The sequence below is a fragment of the Vulpes lagopus genome, chromosome 2 (assembly GCF_018345385.1).
Source record: "Vulpes lagopus strain Blue_001 chromosome 2, ASM1834538v1, whole genome shotgun sequence".
NCBI classification, from domain to species: domain Eukaryota; kingdom Metazoa; phylum Chordata; class Mammalia; order Carnivora; family Canidae; genus Vulpes; species Vulpes lagopus.
This window is the reverse complement of record NC_054825.1, coordinates 34,715,781-34,731,637: the sequence shown is the minus strand read 5'-3', so window position 1 is coordinate 34,731,637 and position 15,857 is coordinate 34,715,781. Positions and strand designations below refer to the sequence as shown.

Below are 15,857 nucleotides of genomic sequence, written 5' to 3'. Positions count from 1 at the left end.
ATAATACTAACATTTTTATAGTCTTTAAATCATAAATCTGAATAATTTAAAATTGAAAAAAATAAAGACTTTTCATCCATCAGGATAAACATAAAAAGGTATATGTGCTTTACAATGGGATATGCCAGAGTTATTCTAAAAATAAGTTTACATGATCAATGACTAATACATTGTGAATGGTACTATCCCATAAATGTTATGGATTATTAGGTATATGAGGCAACAAAGTAAAACGAATCATCTGCTACTCTTTATGACTTGGCCTGCACTGGGTCTTAAATGGTTGTACTCATACACGTGATATCCCAATAGATGTTAATGATATGATTTTAAAATATAAACTAGTTCTTCGTTTATGTGGATTCACCTAAATTTGCTGAGGTTTTTCTAAGCAAAGTAACATCATAAACATGTTCTACCACAGGGGCTCAAAAATGATAGAGAGAGGGGGTAGAGAGGGAAAGCGAAGAAGGACAAAGAGAAAAGATCTCTATTCTATTGTGTATCAAAGCAGCATGCATCATTTCAGGAACTTAAGCAGAATCCCTGAGATGCTATACTGATATAAAAAAAAAAAAGATAAACAAGATATAAAGACCTTAGTACAACATTTTATTACTTGGCTTAGAAATATCTGTCAAGACTGTTAAAAATCAACCAGAGGAACAAACAGTTAATTACTTTCCTTGTAATAAAATCAGTTTCTTAAAAACACCTTGTAAATGTGGGGCACCTGGGTGGCTCAGCCAACTCCTCATTTCTGCTCAGGTCATAATCTCAGGGTGGTAGGATCAAGCCCTGCATCAGACTCCACATGGGACATGGGCCTGCTTAAGATTCTTCTTCCCTCTCTCTCTGCCCCTCTTCCCACCTCTCTCTTAAAAAAAATAAAAAACTTGTAAACTAATGTTCTGAATACCATTTCAGTATACAAAATTAAATTCTATACAAACATTTAGTGATCCATTTCAGCTTCCATTTAAGTATCGTCATGCAAAAAATTCCATTTAAGGGGCACCTGGATGGCTCAGTCAGTTAAGTGTCTGACTGAGTTTCAGCTCAGGTCATGATCTCAGGGTTGTAAAATTGAACCCTGTGTTGGGCTCTGCACTCAGCATGGAGTCTGCTTGAGATTCTCTCCCTCTCCGTCTGCCCCTCCCCCTTATCTCTCTCACACACACACACACACACACACACACACACACACACACACAGAGGGGTGGGACAGAGACACAGGCAGAGGGAGAAACAGGCTCCAGGCAGGGAGCCTGATGCGAGACTTGATCCCGGGATCCCAGGATCCAGGATCACACCCTGGGCTGAAAGCGGCACCAAACAGCTGAGCCAACAGGGCTGCCCTGGGTTAAGATCTTAAAGTTAATACAAAAATACCCCTTTCCCTAATTAGATTAATTCCCAAAGAACAGGAGTGATGGAGTTTGCCCCATAAATGCTCCTCCTCTAGCTTTGCTTTATAATGGCAGGAAAGACACTTTCAGCCCAATAATTTTCAAATCTGGCAAATTATAATTGAAAAGTGATCAATTTTTCCACAGCCAATATGAACTTAGCAGGTAAAAATGATGCTTGAAAGGATGGTATTCATATGATCCTCCCAATAGATGCAGAGAAAGCATTTAACAAAATACAGCATCCATTCCTGATCAAAACTCTTCAGAGTGTAGGGAATAGAGGGAACATTCCTCAACATCTTAAAAGCCATCTACGAAAAACCCACAGCAACTATAATTCTTAATGGGGAAGCACTGGGAGCCTTTCCCCTAAGATCAGGAACAAGACAGGGATGTCCACTCTCACCACTGCTATTCAACATAGTACTAGAAGTCCAAGCCTCAGCAATCAGACAACAAAAAGACATTCAAGGCATTCAGACTGGCAAAGAAGAAGTCAAACTCTCCCTCTTCGCTGATGACATGATACTCTACATAGAAAACCCAAAAGACTCCATCCCAAGATTGCTAGAACTCATACAGCAATTTGGCAGCGTGGCAGGATACAAAATCAATGCCCAGAAGTCAGTGGCATTTCTATACACTAACAATGAGACTGAAGAAAGAGAAATTAAGGAGTCAATCCCATTTACAATTGCACCCAAAAGCATAAGATGCATAGGAATAAACCTAACCAAAGAGGTAAAGGATCTATACCTTAAAAACTATAGAACACTTCTGAAAGAAATTGAGGAAGACACAAAGAGATGGAAAAATATTCCATGCTCATGGACTGGCAGAATTAATATTGTGAAAATGTCAATGTTACCCAGGGCAATTTACACGTTTAATGCAATCCCTATCAAAATAGCATGGACTTTCTTCAGAGAGTTAGAACAAATCATTTTAAGATTTGTGTGGAATCAGAAAAGACCCCGAATAGCCAGGAGAATTTTAAAAAAGAAAACCATAGCTGGGGGCATCACAATGCCAGATTTCAGGTTGTACTACAAAGCTGTGGTCATCAAGACAGTGTGGTACTGGCACAAAAACAGACACATAGATCAGTGGAACAGAATAGAGAATCCAGAAGTGCACCCTCAACTTTATGGTCAACTAATATTCGATAAAGGAGGAAAGACTATCCACTGGAAGAAAGACAGTCTCTTCAATAAATGGTGCTGGGAAAATTGGACATCCACATGCAGAAGAATGAAACTAGACCACTCTCTTTCACCATACTCAAAGATAAACTCAAAACGGATGAAAGATCTAAATGTGAGACAAGATTCCATCAAAATCCTAGAGGAGAACACAGGCAACACCCTTTTTGAATTCGGCCACAGTAACTTCTTGCAAGATACATCCACAAAGGCAAAAGAAACAAAAGCAAAAATGAACTATTGGGACTTCATCAAGATAAGAAGCTTTTGCACATCAAAGGATACAGTCAACAAAACTAAAAGACAACCTACAGAATGGGAGAAGATATTTGCAAATGACGTATCCGATAAAGGGCTAGTTTCCAAGATCTATAAAGAACTTATTAAACTCAACACCAAAAAAACAAACAATCCAATCATGAAATGGGCAAAAGACATGAACAGAAATCTCACAGAGGAAGACCTAGGCATGGCCAAGACGCACATGAGAAAATGCTCTGCACCACTTGCCACCAGGGAAATACACATCAAAACCACAATGAGATACCACCTCACACCAGTGAGAATGGGGAAAATTAACAAGGCAGGAAACCACAAATGTTGGAGAGGATGCGGAGAAAAGGGAACCCTCTTACACTGTTGGTGGGAATGTGAACTGGTGTAGCCACTCTGGAAAACTGTGTGGAGGTTCCTCAAAGAGTTAAAAATAGACCTGCCCTACGACCCAGCAATTGCACTGCTGGGGATTTACCCCAAAGACGCAGATGCAATGAAACGCCGGGACACCTGCACCCCGATGTTTATAGCAGCAATGTCCACAATAGCCAAACTGTGGAAGGAGCTTCGGTGTCCATCGAAAGATGAATGGATAAAGAAGATGTGGTTTATGTATACAATGGAGTATTACTCAGCCATTAGAAATGACAAATACCCACCATTTGCTTCAACGTGGATGGAACTGGAGCGTATTATGCTGAGTGAAATAAGTCAATTGGAGAAGGACAAACATTATATGGTCTCATTCATTTGGGGAATATAAATAATAGTGAAAGGGAATAGAAGGGACGGGAGAAGAAATGGGTAGGAAATATCAGAAAGGGAGACAGAACATGAAGACTCCTAACTCTGGGAAACGAACTAGGGGTGGTGGAAGGGGAGGAGGGCGGGGGGTGTGAGTGAATGGGTGACGGGCACTGAGGGGGGCTCTTGACGGGATGAGCACTGGGTGTTATTCTGTATGTTGGCAAATTGAACACCAATAAAAATAAATTTATTATTAAAAAAAAGAAAGGATGGTATACATTTTTTTAAAAAGATGTTATTTATTTATTTATTCATGAGACACACACACAGAGGGATAGAGAGAGAGAGAGAGAGAGAGAGAGAGAGAGAGAGAGGCAGAGACACAGGCAGAGGCTCCATGCAGGGAGCCCTATGTTGGATGATCCCGGGTCTCCAGGATCAGGCCCTGGGCTGAAGGTGGCACTAAATCGCAGAGCCACCCAGGCTGCCCAGTAGGCATTTTCAATTGTTATATTCACATAAAGTATTTGCATGCTTTAAAATCTTTTTCCTACCCTTCTCACATTGACTCATCCATTTTTCTCAGAAAAATCTTTCCATTCACTTTGTAAGCAAAAAATTAAAACAAACAATTATCATAATATACATTTTCAGATGGGTAAACTGAGGCCCAGAAAGGATGACTGGCTCCAGGTTGCTCAGCTACACAGAGCTGGGACTGAATCTAAGTCTACACTTGATCTAAAGCATTGATTTTTTTTTAAGTTGAGGTATTATTTACATTCAGTAAAACTCATCCCCTGTAAATGTACAGTTTGACCAATTTTGGTAATCATATATAGTTGTGTCACCACTGTGTTCATCATACAATTCATCTTCCTTAAAAATTTCCTTGTGTCTCTTTGCTGTTCATCTCATCTCCAACCCATGGTTCCTAGCAAACATTAATCTACTTTTAGAAAACTATTTATTTTATTTTAAAGGGAGAGAGAGAGAGAGCACAGCAAGAGGAACAGAGGGTGAGGGAGAGAGAATCTCAAGCAGACTCCACACTGACACAGAGCCAATGGGGAGTTCGATCTCACCACCCTAAAATCACATCCTGAGCCAGAATCAAGAGTCAGTTACTTAACTGACCTGGTCACCTGGGCATCCCTTAATCTGCTTTCTGTAGTATAGTTTTGTTTGCCCCTTCTATAACTTCATATTAATAGAATTAATGTATTTGACTTCCTTTAGTTAGCATAATGTTTTTGAGATTTATCCATGTTGTTACATGTGTTCATGTTTTATTTCTCCTCATTACTGAGTAATATTCCATCATATGGAAATACCACAGTTTATCTATTCACCAGTTGTTATGGGCTGAAATGTGTACCCCCAAATACATAGGCTGAAGCTTCCCCACTATGACTTACCTGAAGACAGGGTCTTTAAAGAAGTAATTAAGTTTAAGTGAGGTCATAGGGGTAGAACCCTAATCCAACAGCTACTCTTCAAAGCTTCTCTATACTATCCTCCAATATCCATGCATACTTAGTATTAAGTTAGTTTCCAAAGTACATTTACCATATGGATTACTTATAGAATCTCAGTATGTAATAGGTTATGAAAGTAATTACTTCAGAACTTCCAAGTCCATTTCCTAAATTCCTCATTATTGTATGTATAACAAGATTTCTCTGGAAGTAAACCTAAAGAATCTCTGGATTATGCTCTGCTATCCCTACTTGGAGAAAGTGGGCATCCACATAAACTCACATCAGGGGATGTCTATGCGCCTTCACATCTGTAGTCTAATAGCATTCTACTGAGAGTAACTACCACATTACTTTTATTTCAGTAGAATGTTTATTAAATGATAGAATAATTGCCTCCCAGAAAAGGGAAGAAATCAAGAAGAGTCCTGAGAATTCTAAGCACATGCCAGAGTATTTTGTATTTTACACAGATCAATCTGTCCAAATCAAGTCTGGCCTACTATAGACATATGTACCCAAATATTTGGCATATGTTATCTCAATAAACCATCTTCTCTGAACCACTATGTCAAAATCTGATGAGATCTCTTCAAACTTTATATAAAAACTCAATTTCTAGACTGTTGAGGCCACCCAATACTCGCTAATCCTACATTTCTGAACTCTAAAATAATAGCGAATTATACAGAGAGAACAAAGGGTGAATAAAATGGGTGCTAGTGTGCTCAGGAGCCCAAGAGAACCAAATGCTCAGCCCCTTGGTCACTGTTCCTTGTGCCCTATCAATAAGGCCCTTCTCATGTGGGAAGGGGGGGTTCCTTCATGGAAGAAAGTTATGGAAAAGAAATGACTTGAGAATTTGGGAAGAGCTCCAGCAACATGGAAAGCTGCTCACTCCCCTCACCTCTGCCCTGACCTCCCCAAAACAGCTTCCTTTTCTGATCTGGACTTGGGAAAACTTCAGAGAACAATGAAGGAGGAACATGCTTTAAGCGGGAAGAAAGAATAGAAAGGAATGCATAACATCGTCCTTATGCTACTTGATTCCTTCATGCTCAGATGAGGACAAACATTGGCAAGGAATAGGAGTGGCACTGGATCTTCCAAGAAGTAATTTCTAATTGTTCTTTTCCATCCACTTCTTGCCTACCTCTTACAGCCAAGTTTCACCCCAAATTAATTAAATTACAGTCTCTGGTGTGGGGTCACACACCAGAGTATTTTCTATTTTTGTTCCCATTTTGATCATATAGCTGGGATTAAGAATTACTGCTAACTCTTAAATTGCACATATGAGTGAAATCATATGGTATTTGTCTTTCTCTGACTTGTTTCACTTAGCATAATACCCTCTAGTTCTAGCTACATCATTGCAAATGTCAAGATTTCATTCTCTTTGATGGCTGAGTAATATTCCATTATAGATCTATATCTATATCTCACATCTTCTTTATTCATTCATCCGTTAATGGACATCCAGGCTTCTTTCCATATTTTGGCTATTGTGGACATTGTTGCTATAAACATTGGGGTGCATGTGCCCCTTCAAAAACCACTATGTATTGTATCCTTTGGATAAATACCCAGTAGTAAAATAGATGAACATAGAGGAAGGGAAGGAAAAATAAAATAAAGTGAAAATTGAGAGGGAGGCAAATCATAAGAGATGCTGAACTCAAGGAAACAAATTTGGGGTTGTTGGAGGGGAGGTGGATGGGGGGAAAGGATAACTGGGTGATGGGCCTTAAGGAGGGCACTTGATGTAATGAGCACTGGGTGTTATATGCAACTGATGAATCACTAAATTCTACCTCTGAAACTAATTTAAAAAGAAAAAGAATTACTGCTAACTAAGAAAGCAAAAAGGGGGGACTAGAAGGAAAAGAGGGAAGAAGCAGAGCTTAGTATTCGTTTGGTATGTATTTCTTGCTAGGTCTGGTAACAGGAGCATTGCACACTCACCCTTACTGTTTGTAAAGAAGGGGTTAATAACTACATTTAAGATTTAAAAAAAACACAGGTAATTTGTCTAATATCACAGAGCAAATAAATGATGGATCTAGGATTTGAATTCAAATCTGTTTGGACGCCCCAAATTGCATTATTTCCACTATATTCACGGAGAAAACCTTTTAGTGAGGTAACAAAGTATTAAGTATGCAGAGGATAACGAGAGTCAAAGTTCCACCTAACTTTACTTAGGGATCATCTGTATACCAAGTTTTTGTTCAAGTCTCAGACTACCTGTCTGCACATACTAAAGACCTGAGTAGAAGGGTGGTTAAAATTCCTGCCACTAACAAGGGAGACTATGTTCTGAAAGTAAAACTGATCACTCTTGGAACTGCACTAATCCTCCACAATCAAAAAAGTATTATTTACTCTAGTGTTACTAAAGAAGCTGAATGAAACCTAAGTGATCTTTTTGGGAAAATCCAAAAAAAAAGTAGAAGTCATGCTAGATTGATTAAGGGGCTGGTTAGCAGAAAAATCTTTATGTCTAAGCTATAGATGGCTATTGATTGGCTGAAGGACATCAGCAAGTTCCTTTACCTTTTTCAGACAATGAAGATACTGCCATGTTTTAAACAAGACTGCAATAAAGGTATAATGAATGATTATGATTCTTACCTTTTCTATCAAAGTGCCCCCAAAGTAGAGAGAAACAAACCACAGAGCATTCTTAAAATTTGTTAGTGTCTTAGGATACACTTTGAAGTTGATAGCTTTATCTTACAAACTGCATATCAATTTCATATACTACTCTATCACATACCCACATTTTGTTTGGATAAGAGAAGAATCCTGGGGTAAAATGGGTGTTCAGGAAAGTGGATTTTGACTATATCCTGGCAACCCATTATATGCCTTACAAAAGCACAGAGGTCTGAGAAAGCACTTTGTAAACTGTTAATTGCTGGATCTTTTTATGTTACTACCATCTTCCAAAAAAAAAGAGTTAAAACAATTCTTCATAAAGGAACTAAGGTAGACTGGATATTCTCTAAGGCTGTTATACTTGGCTTCTCACGGTTTCTTGGAGCTATCTTTCCCTGTCTTTTCATCTTCAATATTGAGTGCCTACTGAATGGGTTTGGCACTGCACTTGAAGCCAGTGAAGAACTGTGAATAAAAGCTGGTCTCCGCTCTCCTGAAGCATACATATTAAAGACCAACATTCAGTAGTTAATTACAAGGGTGCTGAGTGTTATACATGGGAAGTCCAGGTACAAGTAGAGAAAGCAAACAGGGAGGTCTGCAGGGGAAAGTAGGTAACTTCTCAGTTCCCTGTATCTTTATTATTGGGCTGGAAGCACCCAATTCCTAGCTTTTTAGACATATTCACACACACAAGGAACTTTTTTCAAAATCCAAGTCAAAAGTAAGTCAAAAATATTTCAGATTTCACTTTTTTACAATGCTCAATGTCAGACTATGTAAACCAGGTTTATCACTCCATTTTTCTGGAAAAGAGGCTTTATTAAGCTTTCATAGCATAAACAAGGTGACAAGTAACATTAGATAAACACTTTTCCCTGAGACAATGGGTTTATGTGTTTGTGCTAAACTAGTATAAAAATAATACAACGATTCTTAACAATTAAATATTTAAAGCAAAAGTTATCACTATCAACCTGGAGGCAAAAGGTTCTGCTCCTGTCTCCCTCATGTCACCCTACCCAGTTCATATAATCTCTGGAGCCTCAGCAGTTTCTGGAACCTCAGCTTCCCCATCTTTAAAATCAAAGAAGGTCAAAACAGAACAAAAACAGTAATGCCGCTAGGTCTCCTACCACATTCATATACAGCATCCACTCCAAATAGTTTGACACTTGAATACTTAAAAGCTATAGGACATTACATATCTCTATAATTACTGTTTTTCATTTTTAAATTAGCCATCTTTTACAATATATTCACACCACAGCTGTATACTAATTTTATTCCTAAATCTGTTCATATGAAAACAATGGCACAAGATCTGTCTCTAAAAGTTCGAAATGCCCAGAGATGACATCTTTAATCTGAGAATCTCAAAATGATTCTTTCACTATATCATTACTCTGCTAAAAAAATTATTTACTTATATCCACTCATGGCAAGCAGAAATACAATGTACTCTTCAAATTTTGGAAAATTCCATTTGGAATTCTAGCAAACCTGGCTCTCTTCCCATTTTGGCATAAAAGCATCATGTGCTCAGCTCTCTGCCACTTCCTCTCAGCTGAGCCTTTCCCCAAGGAGCTCACTCTGGCACAGAAAGAAAGGGAGGAGGAAGAGGAAGCTCTGCAACCACATAGGAGTCTCTGCCCAACTTAAAAGATCAGAGAAAAACCCTTTTACATTTCCTCGTTTGATTCAATAAACGCTCTAGCAGCCCACAATTCAAACAGAGATATAAGCAAAATTTTCCAAAATATTTTCAAGAGGAAAAAGGTGGAAGACAGCATAAACTAAAGCTCCAAGTTTCCTATGCATCAGCTATTGTATAAATTGTTTAACAATCAATGACCTCAGAGTTTTTCAAGCAGGTGAATGTCTTTGTGGGTTTTTTTAAGATATTAAAATTTTAAGTCTTCACCTCTTTTAACTTAGAATAGACTCTAGTTACAACCTGAAAGATCTCAGAAAACAAATGCCATGAAAGCTTTTAATTTAAATAAAATTGAAACACTGCTACATTACACAACTACTGTCTAAAAAAAAAAAATCATTCTCTGGCACATGTACTTTGTACATGTACCTAATCACATCTAAATCTCACAAAACAATGAGGTAGATCCTAACTGTCCTCTTGCAGGTTCTTAAACAAGGAGACATCATAGGAGATTCAGACTTGGTCAGCTAGTTGCCATCCTGATCACATGACTCCTCCAAGATCTAAGCCCTTACATCTGTCCTCTGGAAAAAGGGAGACAATATTACTTCAAAATATTCTTGTTACTATATATTAGTTTATATTTTCTAGAATGTTATATTAATGGAATCATCTAATACATACTCTTTGTCTAGTTTTACAACTCAGCATATTATTTTGAGTCATTCATGTTGTTACATGTATCAATAGTTCACTTCCTTTTATTGCTGAATAGTATTCCATTGTATGAATATATTACGGTTTGTTTATCCACTTTCCAGCTGAGAAACATTTGGATTATTTATAAATTTGGCAATCATGAATAATGCTGCTTTGAACATGGGCATACGATCTTTGTATGGACATACGTTTTCATTTTTGCTCTTAAGCAAATTCCTAGGAGTAGAACTGCTGCATCATATGGTAGGTGTATGTTTAACTTTTTAAGAAACTGCCAAAATGTTGTTTAAAATGGACATATCATTTTACATTACGAACATTACAGTATGGTACCTTTAAGGTGCCAAATATCACTAGAGATAGAACAACTCTAGGCCCCAAAGAAGAACAATCCATGTCCCAAAGTCAGGTGACAGAGGCAGAAGGCATTTCATACAGAAAAAATATATACATAAAAAAACAAAAAAGTGGCATTGTACCCTGGTACCATCATTGTAGCTTAAGAGTGTGCTGCCTTAAATCACGTCACTAAAAGATCTATGTAAAAACAACCAATATAATATAAACTCATGCTTTGGAACTATAACACACAAGGAAAAAAGAAATCTTTAAAAGGCAGCAACAAACCTGATGCAAGCAACCACAACAGCAGCTCACCAGTATTGGTGAGCTGGAGTATTATCTCCCAGTCAGGCACTATGCTAAGCTTTACAAGATTTATATATGGCTCCTTCATGATCACTATCTCCATTTTCCAGGGAGGAAACCAGAGGAAGAGGAGTTAAGAATGTGGCCCTAAGGTCATAGGTCTTGTAAGGCATGGAACCAGAACTGCCTGGCCTAGACAATGCTTTTCATGGCTATGCTAATTTACTGCTCCATCCTCAGGTTTTGCAGGCCTTCCATCCTGTTTGTAGGATGCCTTCTTGAGGCACCTTCAGCAACACTTATCTGTTTCTAATTTCATACTCATTAAGCAACTTTCTGATATTAAACTGGTTTTCCAAGCTTATTCTCTATTTGGAAGAGCTGACCAGTCAAGAAACATAAAGTGGATACACTTGGCAGTGATTATCTCTTAGAATAAATTACAAGACCAGGCATTTTGGTTTTGAACATTAATTTGACCCTAAATTTGGTTCACCTGACTAATCATGGAGGTACCAACATCCTTTTCGGAGGATCATCATAACAGAGGAAAAATCATTGAAGTCAGGCCATCAACCCTATACAAGCCCACACTGCTAAGCTCAATTCTATACCTAAGAGTGTAACAAAAACAAAACCAAAAACAAAAGTCCCTGTTGGTGTTAGAAAAAATCTGGCTGATAGAACTACTACATATATAGCTGGAAGCACTCTCAGTAGCTCCTTCCTCCTCCAGCAGGAAAAATAAAAATACATATTGCGAATTTCTACTGTTTTGGGTATAAATGTAAAGAGTTGAAAGGACAGAATTATTACAAAGTTGAGAAAAAATGTATTACCAGTTTAAATGGAAGGGACATATTGCTTCAGAACTAATTTTATTTTGGAAATACCAGACAAGTGGCAGGTCTTACTGATAGATCAGAGTTTCTTCCTCCAACCTTCCCTTCCATTCTCTATAATACTTGAGGACCTAATATTTTGGGGAAAAGTCAAAATTTAGATGTGTCTCTTAGTTTCTTCCCCAAAGGCTAGCCTGCTAATTCTTACTAAAGTCATCATCTTGAATAGGAAAAATTAGTAGATTCTTTGGCTTAATACAAATCTTGCTAGTTCTTCCATACCTTACTTAACTTTAGAAAACAGGAAACCCATTTTCTGTATTCTAGATGACATCAGTGGCAGTGATTCTCAGAGGAAAGTATAACTGGAAGGAATGCTCTAAGAACACCAAAACATGGGAAACTGGCCCATTCAAAGTTGGGAAGTAGTATTGAGGAGTGAGAATAGCTCACTATGGCACCTCTTTCGTTCCCATCAAGTCAGGAGAGCTTAGAATATGGTGTCTTTAGAAGAGATTTTGGTTAAGGCCAAGGAAATAAATTAAGGATGGAAGTTTTTTGAAGACACAATGAATGGAAGCATTATGTACAGAATTAGGAAGCATGGATTTTGTAAACCAAAAAAAGGGGAGAAAATAAAACAAAAAAGGTAGCAAAAAAGGAACAATAACTGACATTTCTTTTTTTTAATTTAAGCATTGATTCAATTCTCTTTAATTTTCTTAGCCAGTCCCTTCTTGTCTGAAAATACAATTCAACCCAGTCCCTTTCAGTAACCATCAATAAAGTTTCAGTGATTTCAATTACGTTTATATGAAGGGTGATGGGAAGGAAGGACAGACAAGTCACAGGACAGTAACGGTTGGGCCAACAAATGGTAGGTATGAAAGGAAAGACAATACATAGATTTGCTTGTGCATGTGTCACATCTATAAGTCACTGGATGAGTTAGGCTCAACCACACAAAAGGGAAGAAAAGCTTTATCACAGCAAGTATGTGAAAATCTGTAGTTCTCCTAATATTTTGTTTATTCTGATCATTTCAAATTCGAGTCAATTTTGAAAGAGAACTGACAGTAATGCAAATGTCAAATTCTGGTTGTTTTTATGGTTTACTTTGAGGAGCCTACAGGGCAGCACCCAGAATAATTTGAAGACAGATTTACTCCCATATCTGCCATAATGTTGTAAATATGCATAACTCAAGTGACATTTGATATAGATATTGGCAAATGACCATTTTGGGTACTTTAAGAAAATATTACATGGGGCTCCTGGCTGAGTCAGTAGGTAGAACATGTGACTCTTGATCTCAGGGTCATGAGTTCAAGCCCCATGTTGGGTGTAGGGCTTACTTAAAAACAATAATAAAAATAGAAAGTAAAAATAAGAAAAAAAAAAAAAACAGACTCACAGAACCTTCATTCTGAAAACAATCATTAAAGATGACCTAACTCGTCCCCTTCTCTTACAGATGAGGAAATTCAGAGGCTAAAAGGGGGATTTAAGCATCATACATAAACTGGAAAGAACATAAAATCTCTTATTTAAAAGCAGAGAATTAAAGAGAATCAAAACCTTTTAAAAAGGAAAGTGTCTTTTAGCTTCATTTTATGCACAGAACAATGGTAAATTATGTCTTCTCCCTCTTGCAGAAGAGGACTCCATAGCAAATCAGGCTTTTTCTAAAATACATACTCATTCCTTCAGGCAGATATAACTAACAATATTGTTCTTTCTATTTACATTCAACTCTAGATTTTATCACCTAACTGAAGTGTTTCCACAAGGTTTCACAAAATTGCTGAGGCTCGGCAAATTAAATTAAGTTGTTTATTAATCTTCATCCCAATGTACCTGCTTCTAGGAAAAAAAATAGAAATACTATACTCTAAAGTTAAAGTGACCTTCCTTTTAGAAATTAGAAAATAGAGGTGGATAGTCTAGAATTTTTACAGCTTCCAAGATCTCCAAAAGAAGAGATACTAGCTTTTTAGAACAAAATAAACATGCAGTGGATGAGGACCTGCATTGTCAAGCACTGCCAGTGGTTCCCAGCAGTGGCCACAGGGAAGCACACTACATGTTATGTCAGAACAAAAAGAAATGCGTAATACATATTTTAGAGATAATGTAAAATCTGCCCCAAAAAACTCCAATGGTAGGAAGGAAAGGGGTAATATTTTACACAACCTTAAATTTACCCAGTATGTCTCCTGTGTGTATCCACAGTCAGCTTGTATATATGGGAGGATGACAGGGAATAATCTGACGTCACTCATTTAACAGATGGAAAAAAAAACTAAGTCCTAAGAGATTCAATGGCTTTTGTGGTCCTTCTGACAACTGATAATTTCTATTTAGAAACTGTTTTGCAAAGCTATTTGGTCCAAAGACACTAGGAAGCAGAACTGATGCCAACCAGACATTTCTCCCAGTATTAACAATGACTTTCTGCTTAATTAAGTTTTGATGCTCCAGAACTCAACCCAACAATTATACTGACAAAACTATTTCTAACCTGCAAAGCTGTTGACCACCTATACCACACAAATTTCACTAATGGAAGACCCTTGATGTCCAGTTTGAAGCACCTGTTGGCAATCTACCAAAATGAGGCAAGTCTGAGTTATGTACAAATAAATTGGGTCTCTTCATTCATATTCTCCACCCTACTCTCTCTCTCTCCTTCTGCCTGCCTCCTTTCTTCCTATCCTCTTCCTTCCCCCACCCCAACAGTATGTAGCAGGAGTCTGCAAACTTCTCTGTAAAGGGTCAGAGAGTAAATAGTTCAGGCTTTTTGGGCTCTGCCACCCTGGTACAAAAGTAGCTAGAGATAACCCATAAATGAACGTGTGTAGTTGTGTTTCAATAAAACTATGAAACCAGGCAGTGGGCCAGATTTGGTCATCAGGGCTGTAGTTTGTCAACCTTTAGTATAGAGTAGCAGTTCCCAACTTTTAGCCTGCATCAGAATCACCTATACAATACATAGATTTCTCAGCCCCATAAAGTTTGTGATGCAGCAGGTCTGAAGTGGGGTCTGATATTTTGCATCTTTAAAAAGTTCCCAAGTGATGCTGATACTACTGGTCTAGGGACCATGCTTCAAGAGGCACAGGTATAGAATAACGGTCTATCCTGCACTAAGTGGAAGGCTGAAATGTAATGAACAATTAAGAGAGTGGAAACTACATGCTGTAAACTTGACTGCTAATTTTATGAATATTTCACATGAAGACTTACTGTTAAGTGCCATAATATTATCTGTTCCTGGATGATGGAAATTTATTCCCATGCGTCCTAAAAAATAAAATAATTTTATTTTAAGCACAAAGAAAATAATGCTTAATATAATCATTTCAAATACATTGTAAAAGATGAACATTACAAAAAGCTAAAACAGATTAATCTACAACTTTGCTATAATCTATAACAAGGCCATAGCAGTTACAAGGTTTTAAATCAAGTCATAAAACATACAAATGAAAAAAATCTTAAAAACAAAGCCAAAATCTCAATAACAAATAAATAAAACAAAACAAAGCAAAAAAGAAGCTTCCATTATAATATACTGAAATGTTAAAGCATCTTGCATTCCGAATTAAACATGCCAACTGGATTAAGCATTTTATTTAAACAACCATTCATACTGTCCTTCAAATTCAAGCAGCAAAATAATGAATTCAAAGAAATATATAAGCTTGACGTTTAGAGGGAATATAAGATAAAAGCTTTATAGTGGCTCAAAAATGCAACATAATTATCAGAATGGCAACCAGAAGAAAGATAGTACAATTTATACAACAGGTATAGGAGGGGGAACAACAATTGGTCTAAAAATCTAGGGTTCTTACGCTTTCCCTATCACTAACTAGTTATATGACCTTGAGCATAATGCTTATCTCCAGGCCTTCATCCTTATAGTAATAGGGTTTCAAACGTCTCACCACACTAGCTGGCTGCCTGTTTTTATTACACCTCTGAGCAAAGAATCATTTTTACTTTTTTTTTTAAGATTTTATTTATTTATTCATGAAAGACACACACACACACACACACACACAGAGAGAGAGAGAGAGAGAGAGAGAGAGAGAGAGAGAGGCAGAGACACAGGCAGAGGGAGAAGCAGGTTCCATGCCAGAAGCCTGATGCAGGACTCAATCCCGGGACTCCAGGATCATGCCCTGGGCCAAAGGCAGGCACCAAAC

General features: G+C 37.6%; 1 protein-coding gene across 9 annotated transcripts in view; it reads right to left on the bottom strand.

Moving 5' to 3' along the window:
- CPEB3 (cytoplasmic polyadenylation element binding protein 3) overlaps nucleotides 1-15,857 on the bottom strand; it is a 196,988-nt gene that overhangs the window by 92,131 nt on the left and 89,000 nt on the right. For all 9 annotated transcript variants that reach the window (XM_041744214.1, XM_041744209.1, XM_041744215.1 and 6 more), the window contains one exon: nucleotides 14,893-14,949. In XM_041744214.1, coding sequence (XP_041600148.1) covers nucleotides 14,893-14,949 — 57 coding nt within the window. The remainder of the gene's footprint in view (nucleotides 1-14,892; nucleotides 14,950-15,857) is intronic.